This window comes from Haliotis rubra, unplaced genomic scaffold, assembly GCF_003918875.1.
Source record: "Haliotis rubra isolate DU_JTF1 unplaced genomic scaffold, ASM391887v1 Scf805, whole genome shotgun sequence".
Lineage (NCBI taxonomy): Eukaryota > Metazoa > Mollusca > Gastropoda > Lepetellida > Haliotidae > Haliotis > Haliotis rubra.
The window spans coordinates 1-15,790 of record NW_025767530.1 but is presented as its reverse complement, the minus strand read 5'-3'; the positions used below and the strand labels follow the sequence as shown (position 1 = coordinate 15,790).

The window sequence follows — 15,790 nt, the reverse complement described above, 5'->3', positions numbered from 1 at the left end:
CTACAAACCAGTACAAACTAGAGCGGCAGTACACATTCAAAGGTAATATGATACGAGAGCAGTGATTATGTCAATAACGACAGTGATGGTATTATTCTCCTTCCAGGGTGTAATGATTATCATACTGAATGCTGGTCTTAGTGTAACTTCAGATATTATATCAGATGAAAGGCAATAGGCAAAAGTGAACCATAGATGAGTGTAAATTATCAGTGACATTTTATATAGACCATCGTGCTTGTTTACAGTGGCACCGGACCCTCGGTGTAGTGGCTTCCGGGATGGCGACGGGAACATTATGGCTGAAGGCTTGGGGTGTAGATACTACCTCTCGTGCTTTAACTTCATCATCAATCGCGACCCCATGGCCTGTGCTGGAGACACCATGTTCAACCCCGACTCCGGAAGGTGTGATGCGCAGGAATGCACCGACAATGGCGGTGTATCTAATTATGGTAGGTTCCCTGTTGCTACTTTTATACAAGAACTATGTTCATGACCACACATATCACAACTATGTTCATGACCACACATATCACAACTATGTTCATGACCACACATATCACAACTATGTTCATGACCGCACATATGACAGCTATGTTCATGACCACACATATCAGCACTATGTTCATGACCACACATATCACAACTATGTTCATGACCACACATATCACAACTATGTTCATGACCACACATATGACAGCTATGTTCATGACCACACATATCACAACTATGTTCATGACCACACATATCACAACTATGTTCATGACCACACATATCAGCACTATGTTCATGACCACACATATGACAGCTATGTTCATGACCACACATATCAGCACTATGCTCATGACCACACATACCACAACTATGTTCATGACCACACATATCACAACTATGTTCATGACCACACATATCACAACTATGTTCATGACCACACATATCAGCACTATGTTCATGACCACATATATCACAGCTATATTCATAACCACACATATCACAACTATGTTCATGACCACACATATCACAACTATGTTCATGACCACACATATCACAACTATGTTCATGACCACACATATCACAATTATGTTCATGACCACACATATCAGCACTATGTTCATGACCACATATATCACAGCTATATTCATAACCACACATATCACAACTATGTTCATGACCACACATATCACAACTATGTTCATGACCACACATATCACAACAATGTTCATGACCACACATATCACAGCTATGTTCTTCACCACACATATCACACATATCACAACTATGTTCATGACCACACATATCACAACAATGTTCATGACCACACATATCACACATATCACAACAATGTTCATCACCACACATATCACAACTATGTTCATGACCGCACATATCACACATATCACAACAATGTTCATCACCACACATATCACAACTATGTTCATGACCACACATATCACAACTATGTTCATGACCACACATATCACAACTATGTTCATAACCACACATATCACAACTATGTTCATGACCACACATATCACAACTATGTTCATCACCACACATATCACAACTATGTTCATAACCACACATATCACAACTATGTTCATCACCACACATATCACAACTATGTTCATGAACACACATATCACAATGATGTTCATGACCACACATATCACAACTATGTTCATGACCACACCTATCACAACTATGTTCATGACCACACATATCACAACTATGTTCATGACCACACATATCACAACTATGTTCATGACCACACATATCACAACTATGTTCATCACCACACATATCACAACTATGTTCATCACCACACATATCACAACTATGTTCATCACCACACATATCACAACTATGTTCATGACCACACATATCACAACAATGTTCATCACAACTATGTTCATGACCACACATATCACAACAATGTTCATCACCACACATATCACAACTATGTTCATGACATGATATATCACACTATGTTCATCACAACATATCACAACTATGTTCATGACCACACATATCACAACTATGTTCATGACCACACATATCACAACTATGTTCATAACCACACATATCACAACTATGTTCATGACCACACATATCACAACTATGTTCATCACCACACATATCACATATATCACAACTATGTTCATAACCACACATATCACAACTATGTTCATGACCACACATATCACAGCTATGTTCATGACCACACATATCACAACTATGTTCATCACCACACATATCACAACTATGTTCATGACCACACATATCACAACTATGTTCATGACCACACATATCACAATTATGTTCATGACCACACATATCACAACTATGTTCATGACCACACATATCACAACTATGTTCATGACCACACATATCACAACTATGTTCATGACCACACATATCACAACTATGTTCATCACCACACATATCACAACTATGTTCACCACACATATCACAACTATGTTATGACCACACATATCAACTATGTTCATGACCACACATATCACAACTATGTTCATCACCACACATATCACAACTATGTTCATAACTCACACACATATCACAACTATGTTCATGACCACACATATCACAACTATGTTCATGACCACACATATCACAACTATGTTCATCGACCACACATATCACAACTATGTTCATGACCACACATATCACAACTATGTTCATGACCACACATATCACATATATCACAACTATGTTCATAACCACACATATCACAACTATGTTCATGACCACACATATCACAACTATGTTCATGACCACACATATCACAACTATGTTCATGACCACACATATCACAACTATGTTCATGACCACACATATCACAACTATGTTCATGACCACACATATCACAACTATGTTCATGACCACACATATCACAACTATGTTCATGACCACACATATCACAACTATGTTCATCACCACACATATCACAACTATGTTCATCACCACACATATCACAACTATGTTCATCACCACACATATCACAACTATGTTCATGACCACACATATCACAACTATGTTCATCACCACACATATCACAACTATGTTCATGACCACACATATCACAACTATGTTCATCATCACACATATCACAACTATGTTCATCATCACACATATCACAACTATGTTCATGACCACATATCACAACTATGTTCATGACCACACATATCACAACTATGTTCATGACCACACATATCACAACTATGTTCATGACCACACATATCACACATATCACAACTATGTTCATCACCACACATATCACAACTATGTTCATGACCACACATATCACAACTATGTTCATGACCACACATATCACAACTATGTTCATGACCACACATATCACAACTATGTTCATGACCACACATATCACAACTATGTTCATGACCACACATATCACAACTATGTTCATGACCACACATATCACAACTATGTTCATGACCACACATATCACAACTATGTTCATCACCACACATATCACAACTATGTTCATGACCACACATATCACAACTATGTTCATCACCACACATATCACAACTATGTTCATGACCACACATATCACAACTATGTTCATGACCACACATATCACAACTATGTTCATGACCACACATATCACAACTATGTTCATGACCACACATATCACAACTATGTTCATGACCACACATATCACAACTATGTTCATCACCACACATATCACAACTATGTTCATGACCACACATATCACAACTATGTTCATCACCACACATATCACAACTATGTTCATCACCACACATATCACAACTATGTTCATGACCACACATATCACAACTATGTTCATGACCACACATATCACAACTATGTTCATCACCACACATATCACAACTATGTTCATCACCACACATATCACAACTATGTTCATGACCACATATATCACAACTATGTTCATGACCACACATATCACAACTATGTTCATGACCACACATATCACAACTATGTTCATGACACCACACATATCACATCATCATGACCACACATATCACAACTATGTTCATGACCACACATATCACAACTATGTTCATGACCACACATATCACAACTATGTTCATCACCACACATATCACAACTATGTTCATGACCACACATATCACAACTATGTTCATGACACACACATATCACAACTATGTTCATCACCACACATATCACAACTATGTTCATCACCACACATATCACAACTATGTTCATCACCACACATATCACAACTATGTTCATGACCACACATATCACAACTATGTTCATCACCACACATATCACAACTATGTTCATCACCACACATATCACAACTATGTTCATGACCACACATATCACAACTATGTTCATCACCACACATATCACAACTATGTTCATCACCACACATATCACAACTATGTTCATCACCACACATATCACAACTATGTTCATGACCACACATATCACAACTATGTTCATCACCACACATATCACAACTATGTTCATCACCACACATATCACAACTATGTTCATGACCACACATATCACAACTATGTTCATGACCACACATATCACAACTATGTTCATGACCACACATATCACAACTATGTTCATGACCACACATATCACAACTATGTTCATGACCACACATATCACAACTATGTTCATGACCACACATATCACAACTATGTTCATGACCACACATATCACAACTATGTTCATGACCACACATATCACAACTATGTTCATGACCACACATATCACAACTATGTTCATGACCACACATATCACAACTATGTTCATGACCACACATATCACAACTATGTTCATCACCACACATATCACAACTATGTTCATGACCACACATATCACAACTATGTTCATGACCACACATATCACAACTATGTTCATGACCACACATATCACAACTATGTTCATGACCACACATATCACAACTATGTTCATGACCACACATATCACAACTATGTTCATCACCACACATATCACAACTATGTTCATCACCACACATATCACAACTATGTTCATGACCACACATATCACAACTATGTTCATCACACACATATATCACAACTATGTTCATCACCACACATATCACAACTATGTTCATGACCACACATATCACAACTATGTTCATGACCACACATATCACAACTATGTTCATGACCACACATATCACAACTATGTTCATGACCACACATATCACAACTATGTTCATGACAACATATCACAACTATGTTCATGACCACACATATCACAACTATGTTCATGACCACACATATCACAACAATGTTCATCACCACACATATCACAACTATGTTCATGACCACACATATCACAACTATGTTCATGACCACACATATCACAACAATGTTCATACCACAACTATGTTCATGACCACACATATCACAACTATGTTCATGACCACACATATCACAACTATGTTCATGACCACACATATCACAACTATGTTCATGACCACACATATCACAACAATGTTCATCACAACTATGTTCATGACCACACATATCACAACTATGTTCATCACCACACATATCACAACTATGTTCATGACCACACATATCACAACAATGTTCATCACAACTATGTTCATGACCACACATATCACAACTATGTTCATCACCACACATATCACAACTATGTTCATGACCACACATATCACAACAATGTTCATCACCACACATATCACAACTATGTTCATAACCACACATATCACAACTATGTTCATGACCACACATATCACAAATATGTTCATGTTCATTACCACACATATCACAACTATGTTCATGACCACACATATCACAACTATGTTCATCACCACACATATCACAACTATGTTCATGACCACACATATCACAACTATGTTCATGACCACACATATCACAACTATGTTCATGACCACACATATCACAACTATGTTCATGACCACACATATCACAACTATGCTCATCACCACACATATCACAACTATGTTCATGACCACACATATCACAACTATGTTCATGACCACACATATCACAACTATGTTCATGACCACACATATCACAACTATGTTCATGACCACACATATCACAACTATGTTCATGACCACACATATCACAACTATGTTCATCACCACACATATCACAACTATGTTCATGACCACACATATCACAACTATGCTCATCACCACACATATCACAACTATGTTCATGACCACACATATCACAAATATATTCATGACTCACACATATCACAACTATGTTCATAACCACACATATCACAACTATGTTCATGACCACACATATCACAACTATGTTCATCACCACACATATCACAACTATGTTCATGACCACACATATCACAACTATGTTCATGACCACACATATCACAACTATGTTCATGACCACACATATCACAACTATGTTCATGACCACACATATCACAACTATGTTCATCACCACACATATCACAACTATGTTCATGACCACACATATCACAACTATGTTCATGACCACACATATCACAACTATGTTCATGACCACACATATCACAACTATGTTCATGACCACACATATCACAAATATGTTCATGACCACACATATCACAAATATGTTCATGACCACACATATCACAACTATGTTCATGACCACATATACCACAACTATGTTCATGACCACACACATATCACAACTATGTTCATGACCACACATATCACAACTATGTTCATCACCACACATATCACAACAATGTTCATCACCACACATATCACAACTATGTTCATGACCACACATATCACAACAATGTTCATCACCACACATATCACAACTATGTTCATGACCAGACATATCACAAATATGTTCATGACCACACATATCACAAATATGTTCATGACCACACTTATCACACATATCACAACTATGTTCATGACCACAGATATCACAACTATGTTCATGACCACACATATCACAACAATGTTCATCACCACACATATCACAACTATGTTCATGACCACACATATCACAACTATGTTCATGACCACACATATCACAACTATGTTCATGACCACACATATCACAACTATGTTCATGACCACACATATCACAACTATGTCCATGACCACACATATCACAACTATGTTCATGACCACACATATCACAACTATGTTCATGACCACACATATCACAACTATGTTCATCACCACACATATCACAACTATGTCCATGACCACACATACCACAACTATGTTCATGACCACACATATCACAAATATGTTCATGACCACACATATCACAACTATGTTCATCACCACACATATCACAACTATGTCCATGACCACACATATCACAAATATGTTCATGACCACACATATCACAACTATGTTCATCACCACACATACCACAACTATGTTCATGATCACACATATCACAACAATGTTCATGACCACACATATCACATATATCACAACTATGTTCATGACCACACATATCACAACTATGTTCATGACCACACATATCACAACTATGTTCATGACCACACATATCACAACTATGTTCTTCACCACACATATCACATATATCACAACTATGTTCATGACCACACATATCACAACTATGTTCACGACCACACATATCACAACTATGTTCATGACCACACATATCACAACTATGTTCATGACCACACATATCAGCACTATGTTCATGACCACACATATCACAGCTATGTTCATGACCACACATATCACAACTATGTTCATAACCACACATATCACAACTATGTCCATGACCACACATATCACAACTATGTTCATGACCACACATATCACAACTATGTTCATAACCACACATATCACAACTATGTTCATGACCACACATATAGCAATTATGTTCATGACCACACATATCACAGCTATGTTCATGACCACACATATCACAACTATGTTCATAACCACACATATCACAACTATGTCCATGACCACACATATCACAACTATGTTCATGACCACACATATCACAACTATGTTCATAACCACACATATCACAACTATGTTCATGACCACACATATAGCAATTATGTTCATGACCACACATATGCCAGCTATGTATGTATGTATGTATGTATGTATGTATGTATGTATGTATGTATGTATGTATGTATGTATGTATGTATGTATGTATGTATGTATGTATGTATGTATGTATGTATGTATGTATGTATGTATGTATGTATGTATGTATGTATGTATGTATGTATGTATGTATGTATGTATGTATGTATGTATGTATGCATGCATGCATTTGCGTGAGTATGAATTAATGATGAATCTGTAATGCCACATGATGAAGTTATGAGGTTGATCTCATTATGTATATTTTGAACAGACTGTGAAGAGGGTGCTCTACCAAATGATTGTTCCCGTCTCAACATCTGTTTCAACACGCCCAATGGCACCACCATCTTCCAGTGTGGCGAGGACACCTACTACCACAACGTAAAGCGCGTGTGCGTCAAACCTGACGAGTATCCGGACCTGCCACAAGAACAGGGATGTACCTTCAACCCCCGTTAACCGCAGCCACAACTTCAGCATCTACGTCCACAACAGCTACATCATCTACGTCCACAACAGCTACAGCATCTACCGTGCAAGCAACTATCTTTTTGCCTTTGACAAGTGTTTACAACATAGGTGGGTGGAGTTGGGGGATTCAGTATTTATGATGTTCTTTAGACAAATGTAGAGATAACATTTTCATAAAAACATTGAACTATTGGTACAAATGAGCAATAAAATGTGAAACAGGCATTGTTGGTGCTACTCTAATAAGGTTGAGGTCGGGCGATTCGGAAAGCCATTGAAGCACTGTAATGTTTTCATTCTGAAGATGCTGAATAGTGGCATGTGCTGTGTAGGGCCCGGAACAACTCCCTCCATGGTCGGAACCATGTGAATCCTTTAGATTACGCCTGTGTACCGAATATTAGTTACATTTCCCTGCAGGCGCACATTTCTGCGTGTAAGATATAGCCCCCCACATCATGACACTTTCACCACACTACTCCGCAGCCTCCAGGCGTCCATTCGCATTGTTTTGATTTTCAGCTGTGAGTTGCGGTATAACGATATTCCTTCATTTAGCTAATACATGCCAATGGCCGTCTAAAAGCATGTCAGGCAGTGTCCCTACTCACGATTCCTCAGAACTACACGTGCATATTGTGAACCACCTTTTCTCCATGACATTTTCATGCAAGTTGACACTTTCAAACGTAAACCTTCTGTTTCAGAAGATTTTGCACTGTGCGTTTGTTCCATGTACGCAAATTATATTGGCAAAATTATAACAATGAAACTGTAACAATATGTTTGAAAAATATTTGAAACGTCACATTCATATCACTTATCTGTTTCTTTTTGGGGAGAGTATATTTGTAGTCATTTGTAGTCACTTAGAGTGGTTGGCCATAAAACCTTTATAGATTTGCCGAAGACTTGAATGTTGCTGCATTTTAACAACCTAACACCATAATACCATATTCATGAGTGCTTCTACTGGCTTAGAGCCCGTTTCACAAACCGATCAGAGTGCTACGACTGTCGTAAGTCTATGATCACATTAGCGCTACGATCGCTTTGTGAAATGGGGCCCTGGTTAGAATAAAGTAAGTTGGGAATCTGAAGGTAACAGAACGAAGAGTCTCAGATGTATGTAATTTGATATATGTGCCCTTAAGTTCTTCACTGACAGTGTACATACGTGATGTTCCAAATGTAAATCTGGAAACTGTTTGACACAAAGTGCTTTAGAATAGTAAAATAAATGATTCACTAGCCTTTATGGAGGGGCACATGAAAGAGACACTTTCAACACACCCACCGGCTGAGCAAGCATCCTTATCATCGCGAAAAGTGGTTTCAACACTGATCTTCAGTCATTCATAGACAGTTTCACCTGTGTTTAGTCGTTTACGCCGGGAGATTATCGAGACTGGTTATTCTCTGGCCTTGACGCTGTATATTCAAAGATCATTGCTACAAAATAAAACAAGCACGTCGTGCGGGTGGCAATATTCTTCCCGATAAAATACCAATTTGGATTTCAAATGTTTTGCAAGAAAATAGAGAAAGCAATGGTGACTAAGAAAGACAGACAGCAAACGGACCTGAAGAAACTCCAGCTTCTATCTTAAAACTGAAAACGTTTTCTCTCGACTGGTAATGATAATCTAATGACATGTCGTTAATACGTTTGGTTATGTTGACATTTACATTAGTCGTTAATTACCGTGTAGTCTGTCATGTTAACCAAAATTGTCTTACTTTGACTGGCTGATGAAATACACATACATATATAATGGTGGTTAAATGTATAAAGATTAGGTTTTTCGATGATGATTCACATGTTTATTGTAGTTTTGTTTTGAAATTTTGGTTCCATTTTTCGGGAACTGTTTTTGGCATTATAACAGTTTGAAAACGGTTATCTTGTTTGATAACATCCACTTTTCAAGGGGGGATTTTCCTAGGCTCAACAGTTCTTGAAAGTTAGTGTCAGATATCTCGGCCTTTCCTCTGTTTATATTTCATAAGAAGTAAACCTATATTTGCAGAGGGTCTTAGATTTTCATCAAATTTTGTGAGTCAGTTTCTTTTGGCAAGCAATAAAGGAATGGGGTTTCATTTTACCAGTAAATATTTTTCCGGTACTTTCTTTACACTGAAAAAGTGCACCCTAAACAAGGGACGATATGCACAGATGGGTACAGGTTTTTTCCCAGTGTTGGGTAGGTGCATTTACACGCGCGATAAAATGGCAGCACCAGTGTATGCATCCTTCGTGGAGAAAGTGAGGGGCTTTGATTAAGAATGTCTTGGTAGTCATGGTAAATATTATATGGGGAAAAATATAATGATAGATTTAATTTGCTTATTAAAGAGTAAATTTGATTACAGTAATTTTTGGAAGATGTGAACTACTTGTTGTTTCTGATGTTTCTGAAACTCAGGGACATAATTGGATGAAGACGAATGCTTGGCGAGAGTGTCACCAAGTTTTGTTGGCAATATCAGTTAATATATTATCACCGTACTTCAAATGGTGAAGGGTGAATTTTAAGCCTTTGCCTTTTATTCTTTGTACCATTTCCACACCTTTGAAATCGGTGTACTAAATTTATTTTGGACACATAATTTCTCCTAGAGTGACGCTTATTCTGTTTAAATGCGCGTCGAGCCTTGGCATTATAACTTTATTCAATTTCAAGCTATGCAAGATAGGATGTCGTCGAAAATACTTTTAGGCTTTCTTCTTACACTTTTTGGCCTGTTTGCATTCATTATTGAACCAAGGTTTACGAATATGTGGAGTTGCAGAGGACTGTGGAATTGTTTTGTCAGAAATATTGTTAAGTATATCCGTAAAGGTCATGTTTCAAGTGTTCAATACATAGAGTCATATATAATAACCAGTCAGTCTTGGTGAACTTCCTTCTTGATAAAGAAGAGTTTTAAGAATGGTGGGGAAGTGATCACATAGGTCATCATGTCCCAGCCATTCAAATTCATTATACAAGGTTGTATCGAGGAGTGCCAGATAGAGGGCAGAATATGTTCCAGTTGCTGGATGTAGATAAGTGTTTGATTTATCATTACATTTACAAAGGTTATTATACAGATCCTAACCAATTAACTGAAATAAGTACACTAATCTGCATATTGTTCTATTTTGGGAACAAAAAGAATTGAGTATGGAAAAAATGCAAACGATTTTAATTTTATGTTCTGTTTGAAAAAATCATGACTTCACACTTCACCGAATTGGTAGGAGAGCGGCCTTGCCACGGGAGGTCGCCATGCTTACAGGGACGTGACTTTACAAGTAATGTGAATGGTTCAACCACTAAAAATTTACTCAGCCTCTTTCACTTCTATACTGGAAGTCTCTATCTTGAACAATCAGAAGTACCCGTCCCCCAAAAGGGACAATAGGCATAAATAGGTTTCAAAGAGCAATATTGTACGATCAAAAATTCATCATAAGTTGATTACAATTACATAATTTGAATATAGAAACTAAGCAAAAAATTACAAAAGGTAAAATATCGTCATTTAGTAGCCTATAATCTTGCATGATTTAAAAGTGTATTATAACTTAACAAGTCGAAGAGAGTGATATATTAAAAATAAATACCGCATGAAAATTCACTAGCCAGTTGGGCCAGTGACTGTGGAGATTTACTGTCCCGACTGATTTTTTAGAAACAATTCTCAACACAATATATCAGCTGAAACATACCAACGGCATAACAATAACGTTATTCACACTTGATTCTCATATACATAAGAATTCTAATATCTCATTACTGAGATTTACTGTCCCGACTGATTTTTTACTAGCCACAGGCTAGCGGGCCAGTGGCTATTTCTCACGCTGGCTACACATATTGGTATAAGTCCACTGACATATTAGTCTCGTCCCCTAAATCCCCTAACACAATATTAATGAAGACTAGGACCGATTGTGAATAAAAGTAATGCAAGAGCCATTTTTAAGTAGGATTTGTTATCCAGGCTATTTTACCTCTTCAAAGGGTGCTGATCACGAAAAGTAGGATACCAAGCTGAAAATATGTTTTTGACACTCAAATTTGAAAAACAAAATGGCCTCCAAAATGGCCTTAAATAGGGGTAGGTGTGTACAGTATTTTCGCCTGTGATTGTATCTCTATTTCTTAATTTTGGAAACCTGACTTTTTTTGACATTTAAGGAATGTTGATTATGAATAAATAGGATTCCAAGTTGTACCATGTTTATTGCACCCTCAAATTTGAAAAACAAAATGGTCGCCATAGTCGCCTCAAGTAGTGGTAGGTGTGCACGGTATGTCGTCACTTATGACTGTATATCTATTTTCTAAATTCTTTGAAACCTGACCTTTGTAGACATTTAAAGGGTGCTGATCACGATAAAATAGAATGTCAACTGAAAAAATTGATTATGAACCTTAAACTTGAAAACAAAATGGCCGCAAAAATAGCTGATTCCGTCATTGTTACCATAAAGTTATTGAGACTGTGAGGAAACAAATAGCATTCAAAGTTATACCAATACACAACTACATATGTTTCATGAACAGTTTAAATCATTTCGGATGGAAACAATACGGATAATCAATGAAACAATTCTCAACACAATATATCAGCTGAAACATACCAACGGCATAACAATAACGTTATTCACACTTGATTCTCATATACATAAGAATTCGAATATCTCATGCTTTGCTTAACAATTTGGTCAAAACAACAACACACAAGTTTGAATTCAACATCTCATAATATTCAACGATTTATTGAATAAGCGCCTTTGTGACTTGACTTTGATCAATGACATTTCATCAATAAACACATAAACACTAATACAGCAAAAACTACACCTTGGGTTACCGTCACCACTACAGCAAGTACTACCTAGAGCTACCGTCACTACTACAGCAATGACTACCTAATGCTACGTCATTAAAACGGCAAGTTCTACCTAGAGCTACCGTCACTACTACAGCAATGACTACCTAGAGCTACCGTCACTACTACAGCAATGACTACCTAGACCTACCGTCACCACTACAGTAAGTACTACCTAGAGCTACCGTCACTCCTACAGCAACGACTACCTAGAGCTACCGTCACTACTACAGCAATGACTACCTAGAGCTACCGTCACCACTACAGTAAGTACTACCTAGAGCTACCGTCACTAATACAGCAAGTACTACCTAGAGCTACGGTCACTAATACAGTAAGTACTACCTAGAGCTACCGTCACTAATACAGCAAGTCCTACATAGAGCTACCGTCACTAATACAGCAAGTCCTACATAGAGCTACCGTCACTAATACAGCAAGTCCTACATAGAGCTACTGTCACTAATACAGCAAGTCCTACATAGAGCTACCGTCACTAATACAGCAAGTCCTACATAGAGCTACCGTCACTAATACAGCAAGTCCTACATAGAGCTACCGTCACTAATACATCAAGTACTATCTAGATCTACAGTGACGAATACATCAAGTACTGCCTAAGGCTACTGTCACTAATACATCAAGTACTACCTAGGGCTACCGTCACTAATACAACAAGTCCTACATAGAGCTACTGTCACTAATACAGCAAGTACTACCTAGAGCTACTGTCACTTCTACAGTAAGTACTACCTAGAGCTACCGTCACTACTACAGCAATGACTACCTAGAGCTACCGTCACTAATACAGCAAGTACTACCTAGAGCTACCGTCACTAATACAGCAAGTACTACCTAGAGCTACCGTCACTACTACAGCAAGGACTACCTAGAGCTACCGTCACTAATACAGCAAGTACTACCTAGAGCTACCGTCACTAATACAGCAATGACTACCTAGAGCCACCGTCACCACTACAATAAGTACTACCTAGAGCTACCGTCACTACTACAGCAGGGCTACATAGGGCTACCGTCACTACTACAGCAAGTACTACCTTAGGATGCCGTCACTAATACAGCAAGTACTACATAGAGCTACCGTCATTAATACAGCAAGTACTACCTAGAGCTACCGTTACTAATACAGCAAGTACTACCTAGAGCTAACGTCACTACTACAGCAAGTACTACCTAGAGCTAACGTCACTACTACAGCAAGTACTATCTAGAGCTAACGTCACTACTACAGCAAGTACTACCTAGAGCTACCGTCACTAATACAGCAAGTCCTACCTTGGAGTACCGTCACTAATACCGCAAGTACTACCTTGGACTACCGTCACTAATACCGCAAGTACTACCTTGGGCTGCCGTCACTAATACCGCAAGTACTACCTTGGGCTGCCGTCACTAATACCGCAAGTACTACCTTGGACTACCGTCACTAATACCGCAAGTACTACCTTGGACTACCGTCACTAATACCGCAAGTACTACCTCAGTCGTAAGTATGACAGTTACTTGAAGTAGTCAGAGTTCAAAAGACATTTAATACACTAAATGCACGAGTTTATGTATCAATCGTTTCCTTCATATAACGAGTGTGTTATTCTTAGCTGGTCATGCATTCAGTCAATATTGATTGGATTAGCAACATGAATGTTAAGCATACTATTTGAGGTAATCTCTTCACACACCTCGACGGGCTTGTCTTGGTTGAATGTTACGACTTGTACCAAAGTAATGATTGTTACTATTGACCCAGGTGAGAATACAAGGATTGTATTCTGTATACAACGTGTATGACTGATTGGTATTTCAGTGTCAGTGACAGGTGCGTGTGGTTGTTATCACCTGAACAACAAGACGGTAACGACGTTGATGTAATGAACATACATATTGTGTATTTGAGGGGCGGCGGAGGGAGCCTAGTGGTTAAAGCGTTCGCTCGTCACGCCGAAGACCCGGGTTCGATTCCCCACATGGGTACAATATGTGAAGCCCATTTCTGGTGTCCCCCGCCGGAATGTTGCTGAAAACGGAGTAAAAATATACTCACTCACTATTACGTGCACTGGTTTTAGATTTCAGGCCAACAACAAGACACGTTGACTTCCAAAGACACGATATTTAATCAACGACCTTCAAAAGCACAATCAAGGGAGATTACTCCCACTCATCACGTGGTAGAATAGAAAATCACCACTAGAAAATCAAGATCACGTAACATGTTTGTGTGAGGTAAGATAAATATATATATCACTCACTCACTATTGTGTATTT

General features: G+C 38.0%; 1 protein-coding gene across 1 annotated transcript; it reads left to right on the top strand.

The window, feature by feature from the left end:
* Nucleotides 1-254: 254 nt before the first annotated feature.
* LOC124261713 lies at nt 255-8,845 on the top strand. The gene is made up of 2 exons (XM_046696056.1): nt 255-455; nt 8,421-8,845. The coding sequence occupies exons 1-2, from the start codon at nt 299-301 to the stop codon at nt 8,606-8,608; spliced, it is 345 nt and encodes a 114-aa protein (XP_046552012.1). The 5' UTR covers nt 255-298; the 3' UTR covers nt 8,609-8,845.
* The last annotated feature ends 6,945 nt before the right edge of the window (nt 8,846-15,790 follow it).

Coding starts and splice junctions, on each gene's coding strand:
- LOC124261713 (XM_046696056.1), top strand. CDS start 299: ATGGCTGAAGGCTTGGGGTGTAGATACTACCTCTCGTGCTTTAACTTC. Junction 456..8,420: donor TGGCGGTGTATCTAATTATG/GTAGGTTCCCTG, acceptor TATTTTGAACAG/ACTGTGAAGAGGGTGCTCTA.